Here is a 6,453-nt window from a genome sequence, read left to right as displayed (position 1 = left end):
AAGGGCCATGTGCCCCGAGCGCAAGGCCGGTGGCCACGTCCCGGGTCGGGGGGGGAGTGAGACCCCCTCCCCAACAAACGGGGCTCCAGCACGTGGCGATGGTTGGGGCAAGGGGGGGCAGGTGGATCCCAGCCGGATCCCAGCCAGACCGCAGCTCCCCTGACTCCAGAGCAGGATCCCGTGGCCAGGGTAGCTCCGTGCCCTTTCCAGTCCCTTCCAAGCGGCTTCTGGCTCTTTCCTGGCGTGTGGCTCCGCTCCTGGCGGTGGCTGTGCCATGCCCGGCATCTTACAGGGCCCAGGGTGGACTGGCCCCAGTGCTGGCAATGGCAGGATGGTGCTTCTCCGTGCCAGCGCATCCTTGGCCGCATCCAGTATGGTTTCAGTGGTGGAGGGGAACGGCAACGGCCAACGGCCAGGGCTGGACGAGCCCTCATGAGCCACGAGCGCCAGGTGGAAGCGAAACGGGGACCGGCAAAATATTTCCATGAGCGGCTTCGCCGGCACCGACCCCTTCAGCATCACGCAGGCACGGCCGGGCGGGGGGCACCACACAGGGACGCAGGCGTTGTCCCTGGCTCGGCGGGTCGGGAGGTCTCCCCCCTGCCAGGCCGGAGGCTGCCCGCTCCTCCGGCGTGGGATGCGCCAGCTCCACAGTGAGACCCGGTGCTGCCGGAGGACACGGCACCCCCGAAAGGCACTGAACGGCAGGGAGAAGGGGTGCCTCGGCCCCCGGCCCTGGCGCTGGCTGTTGCTGGCTGCAGCCAGGCCGGGGAGGGGGATTTGCATCGGCATCGTTACATCCGATGTATTGCAAGAGCTGGCAATGACCTGCCGGCACGGGGCTCAGGGACCTCGGCCGTGAAGCCACCGGCATGGGGCTGTCAGCCACGGTGTGACCACAAGCTGGTGTTTCTGGGCTGAGCTGTGCCCCCTGCCTGGCCCTGAGGGGTGAGGGTGGCTGGGGGACACTCCCCCAGGACAGCCCGCCTGCCCCCAGCACCCTGCTCCTCGGGGGACCCCAGCTCTCCCCATCCCCATCCCTTCTCCTCCAACTCCTGCCACAAGCTGGAGCTGCAGGGTCCGGCTGGGGTGCTGGGACCCTCGTGATGCCGCGGCGGGGCTGTAGGGCTGCGATTGCCAGAGCCGCTGGGCCAGTGGCATCGGTGCCGGTGGCAAGACCCCAGTGGTGTCGGGAGCCCGGCACGAGGGGCCCTAAGTGCTTTGGTGCCAGGCGGGGTGGCCAGGGTTTGGCACTGCGGGGGTTCAGCACCGCCGGGCCAGCGCCGCGTCCTCGCCCCAGGGTAGCCTCATCCTTGTAAGCGCTTTGGGCTCCGCGGAGCCGGGGACAAGTGCTAAACATCCCGGGTGCCCCCGGCTCCCCGGCTCTGCCCCCGGCGCCTTCCCGACCCTCGCCGCCCGACGCCGTCCCTAAGTGCTACACGGGGTGCGGACGTGCCGGACTGGCCTGGCTGCGGCCATGGGGTCATTCCCCACACGGTCCCGGTGCTTCTGCCCCGCGGTGCCGTGGGCGAGGAGGGATGGAGGCGCGTCTCCCGGCCAGAGCCGTCCGGCACCCTCGGGATAAGTGCTGGGGCCGGGGTTTGGGGGGTTCCCCCAGGCCATCCCCCCTGGCCGGGCAGAGCCGCCGTTTCCACCCTGGTGCGGGGCTGGCGGCCGCCTGGCGCCAGGGACGGCTCCCAGCCAGGACCCAGCGTGGCCCCGGTTGCATCACTCCAGCCACGGCGCAAGCGAAGGGGAACCGCCGGAGCCGCTGGGGCGGCTGAACTCTTGAGAAGGCAGGAGCCTGTTCTCACGCGAAAATAATCCAAACGCCGAGGGCAGGGGGAGGCGAATCTGCCGCATAAGCGGAATTTCTCCCCAGCCGGAGCCTCCGTCCAATTCTGGCCGGTGCCGCCTCCGGATAACCCCGAGCTGCTGGCCGCCCTCCTTCCCGCCGGAGGAGACCCCCTGAGCCGCTGGCTCCTCCGGCCGCCCCGGGAGAGCGCTGGGTGCCGGGGCGAGCACCGCTGTCCTGTCGGCAGTACCGGGGCAATCATCACCATCCTGCCGGCAGTGCCAGGGCCGGATCCGAAGCGTGGGCGGCAGCTCCGTTCCCATCAAGTCGTCAGTGGCCAGGGATGCCACGGGATGCTGGCGGTGCTGGCTGCCACCGGCCGGTCCCCAGGGGGGCTCCGGGCTGAAGCAGCCCCTCCAGAGCTGTCCCTGCCATCGGGTTGTGGGTGCTGGGCCGGTGCCGGCGACGTGAAGGGAGGGACCAGGGCAAGTGGGGGCTTCCCGCAGCAAAGCGCCGGCCGGGAGGGTGATTAATAAATAAATAAATTAAAGAAGGGAGACGGTTTCCTCCCGGGCTGGAGCTGCTGCCGGCGCTCGCGTGGCCCAGCCGCCCCGGCGCGCCCGTCCCGGGGGTCCCGCTGCCGGATCCTGCCATCCTTGCTCTGGCAGAGCGCCCGGCGCGGGGCTGTGGCGACGGGGCCATCGGCTGCTCGGGGATGGGGCCACCCACCCTTGGATGTCACCTTGGCCACGGGGTGGGCAGGGATGTCCCCATCCCCACTGCCTCTCCGGAGGCACGGGGAGATGCGGGGTCTGCTCGGCCTCCTCCTCTCCCCCTCACCGTTGAGCCGGGGTGGGAGAGCCGTCCGGTGAAGAGCTGTGCCGCCGTGCCGTGCTGCTGTGCCGTGCCACTGTGCTGGGGGTCCCGGCTGCCCCTTCCCTTCTCCGTCCGGTTGCTTTATTGCACAATGCATGTCGAAGCGCGGGTTTGGTGCAGCGTTTCTCCGTGGGATTTTCTTCTCTCTCTCTCCCCCTGACATCCAAAGGAATTTAAACGCTTGTTCTTTGTATTTAAAAAAAAAAAAAAAATCAAGAAAAAAACCCAAAAAACAGTGGAAGAAAAGAGGAGTTTGTTGTCGGAGGGGGGCGCGGGGTGGAGGGGCAGCACCAGCTGGGCTCTAAGAGCATCCGCATCTGTCAACCACCATGCCCGGGATCTTGCCGTAGATGATCTGCTGTTTGTCGTTGAAGTAAAGCATGTTGATGGGGGACATCTTGGTGGGGGTGCAGCAGGGCCCCGCCGAGCCCCGGGGGTTGGCCTGCTGCACCAGGTGGGTATGGGGGTACTTCTGCATGAACATGTACTCGCACTGCCCCGAGCAGTAGTTGGCTTTGTATCTCTTGGGGGCGATAATCCAGTCCCAGCCGAAGGCTTCGAAGTCGACAGTGAGGGGGTAGCGGCAGCAGCGCGACTCAGTTGAGTGCTCGTCGCAGTCCAGCCCCAGGTTCCGCCGCGAGCGCTTATTGTTCTCCAGCACCCGCAGCTCCATGAAGGGGTGCTGGGGGGAGAGGGAAAGGGGGGCGTGAGCCCCGCACGCTGACCCACCATCCCACTGTCCCACACGGCCCTGCGGAGCTGCCCCCAGCCCCACAGAGCTGCCACCAGCCCCATCGAGGTGTCACCAGCCCCACTGGGGCGTCGCCAGCCCCGTAGAAGTGTCATTGTCCCCACAGAGCTGTGACCAGCCCCATGCAGCTGTAAGTGGTCCCACAGAGCTGTGACCACCCCTGTGGAGTCATAACTGGCCCCACGGAGCCGTCATTGTCCCCATGGGGCTGTCACCGGCTCCATGGAGGTGTCACCAGCCCCACGGGGGTGTCACCAGCCCCATGGAGGTGTCACCAGCCCCACGGGGGTGTCACCAGCCCCATGGAGCCATCACCAGCTCTGCAGAGACGTGACCGCTCCCACGGAGCTGTCGTCGTCCCCATAGAGCTGTGACTGTCCCCATGGAGCTGTAACCGTCCCCACAAGCTGGCACCAGCCCCACAGAGCTGTGCCACCACCCGTGCCCACCCCCATTGCCCCCCCCATGCTCTCCAGTTCCCCAGGGATGGCTGGGAGCCCTGCGCTCAGCCGAGCACCAGGGCCGTTGCGACGCCCCACGAGCTCCACGCAGCACCGATCCCCGGGGACTGTGGGGACCCTGAGCCGCGTGCCCACCCCGCAACGGCCACCTACCAGCCCTTCGGCCCCGGGTCCCAGCGAGGTGACGGCCAAGTCGTTGCCGTTGGGGTCGAAGGCGTTGATCTCGATGCCCCAGTTGTTCTGCGGCTGCTTGAACCAGTTCTGCAGCACGTGCTTGAAGTCGATGCTCTGCCAGTGCCCGATGCGGGAGTTGAGGTCGATCTTCAGGGAGCGGATGCGGATGTGGCGGCTGCCTTCCTCCGTCACCGGCTTCAGGCGGAGGATCTGCAGGTAGACGGTGGAGGTGTGCTGCACTGGCCGCAGGTACACCCACAGCTGCGCCTTCACCACCTTGGTGAACATGATCTTGGGGCTGAAGTTGAAGAAGCAGCAATGGGGGTTGCCCTCGATCTGCACCACGGGGTCCGCTGTGGGAGGAAGGAGGTGTCAGGGGTGGCCCCGGGACCCCCCCCCAAAACCTCTATCGGACGCAGGGTCGGGGCGAGCTCCTCCTCGGTCGTTAGGAGTTGAAGGTCGGGTCAGAGGCCGCCCCAGGGGTCATTGCCCCTCCATTCGCAATAAGGTCCCCGGCTGCCCCCTGACCCCATGTCACCGGGGATTCATGATCCCCTGCGGGGGCTGCGGGAACCGAGCCCCCAGCTGAGCGGGGCTGGGCTGAGCAGGGCGGGGGGCTCCGGCCCCGCAGCACCTGCTCCGGGGCAGCCGGTTCCCAACACATCCCTGCGTCAGAGCCGGGAACGCGCCCGGTCCCGCAGCTCCCGGGGATGCGGCAAAGCCCTGAGGAGGGTCCCTGGCACCAAGCCGGGTACCACCAGGCTCCCTGCCAATGGTCCTGCCAGGTCTGCATCTCAGAGGACATCCATCTCCCTCCCTCTCATCTCCCACCCTCCCATCTCCCACCCTCCCTAGGCTTGTTTTCGGGGCAGCCCCACACCTCTGCCGGCCTCGGCAGAGCAGCCAGCGATGCTTCACCCAGGACCCTGGTGGGTCCTGCCCAGGGCGATGCTCTCAGAGGTGGCAAAGGCGAGCGGCTGCTGCGGAGACAGGGACACCCACCCCGGTGGGATGACAACCCCGAGCACCGGCAGCACAAGCATCCCTCAGAGCCGGGGGTCCCCGGCCGCCCTCCCCCAGCCCCGTGGCAGCACCCCGGCTGGAGCCGGCCCCGCGCTGGCCCTCCCTGCTCAGCAAACATCTGTGTCAAATTGAGCTGGGAATTTCCCCCCCCTCGGTCGCCCGCGCAGCCCCCTCCCCCTGCCACGCACCGGTCAGGTTTAATAGCACCCAGCTGCAGCGCGGGGCCATTTGCTGCGTGCGAGGCCTCCCCGAACACATGGGGGTCACGACACCGGCCGCAGCCCCGGGAATGCCATCCAGCCCCCCGCCGCGCTGCACATAAACCAAAGTGACAGGGGCTGGGGGGCCGCGGGCGCCGGCCGCCCAAACGCCTCCCAGCAATTTGCTGTGCACAAGCCCCCGATTAAACCTGCGGTCCCCCGAGACCTGCCTGGGGAGCGTTTCCACCCTGCTCTGGTGCTGCCCATCCCCTCAAAGCCACGCTGGTCCCCCCCCGCAGCTGCCAACCTCAGGACAGGTTGTGCCCCCCAGCCCCTTGGCGGGGGCTTTGCCACCCGTCACCATCCCAGTCTAGGCCGGTGGCCACCTTGAGGGGCTCTGGGTCCCCCGTGGTCCCGGTGGCACAGAGGTTCCCGGTGGCCTTAGGGGATGCGGTGCTGGTTTGGTCCGGGCTCGCCGTGGCTGGCACCGTGGCAAGGTCGGTGCCGGTGGGGTTGTTTTTGTAGGGTCTCCGGGTGAGAGATGCCAAAGCAGCGCTGGAGCCGGTGCAGGTCCCTTAAAGCTGCCACCGGCTTCACACCGAAGCCCCTCGCCGCTGCGACGGCAGCACCGGCAGCACCGCTGACCATCCTCCGGCCTGGGACTCGGTCTGGCATCCCGGGGGACACCGGGCGGCTGCAGGTCCGGGGACGAGAGGGGGGTGTGGGGTGCCGGGGAAGGGGGGGTCCGAGCGTGGGGGCTGTGCCACGCTGGCTGCTCCTGGCACGGGGCTGCGGTGGTGCCAGGATGCTCGTCCGGTCGCTCTGGCAACGGGGGATAAAGGTTACCGGGACATCGGTCACAGCTGAGTATGTGCCGGGAGGGGGGTGGCCCCGAGCCCCCCCCTCTGCTCTTTGTTCCCACCGGGGCCGGATTTGGGGCTCCCACCTCTGCCCCGTTAACCCCTCGCCTGCCACGGGGGACCGGAGACCCCCCCCAGGTCCCGGGTACCCCGGGGACCCCCCCCGATACCCTGAGATGCCACATGCCAGCGATGCCTCCGTGATGTCCCCTCGTCCCCGCTCCCACCCGTGTCCCGCTGACCTTGAGCGGCTCCGGCACTTTTGAGCAAGCGGCACAGGCGGCCCCCCCGGCCCCCACCAGCCCCTCGCCCC

General features: G+C 68.1%; 1 protein-coding gene across 1 annotated transcript; it reads right to left on the bottom strand.

Annotated features, from left to right (window-relative positions):
- Positions 1-2,972: 2,972 nt before the first annotated feature.
- GDF11 (growth differentiation factor 11) lies at positions 2,973-5,100 on the bottom strand. Its single transcript, XM_010565168.1, has 3 exons — positions 4,983-5,100; positions 4,037-4,410; positions 2,973-3,353 (listed from the first exon to the last, which is right to left on the bottom strand). Exons 1-3 carry the CDS (start codon positions 5,098-5,100, stop codon positions 2,973-2,975), a joined length of 873 nt encoding a protein of 290 aa, XP_010563470.1.
- Between the last annotated feature and the right edge of the window lie 1,353 nt (positions 5,101-6,453).

Source organism: Haliaeetus leucocephalus, unplaced genomic scaffold, assembly GCF_000737465.1.
Source record: "Haliaeetus leucocephalus isolate CR32 unplaced genomic scaffold, Haliaeetus_leucocephalus-4.0 Scaffold186, whole genome shotgun sequence".
Taxonomy (NCBI): Eukaryota; Metazoa; Chordata; class Aves; order Accipitriformes; family Accipitridae; genus Haliaeetus; species Haliaeetus leucocephalus.
The sequence above is the reverse complement of the archived record's forward strand: the minus strand, read 5'-3'. Positions and strand labels throughout refer to the sequence as shown.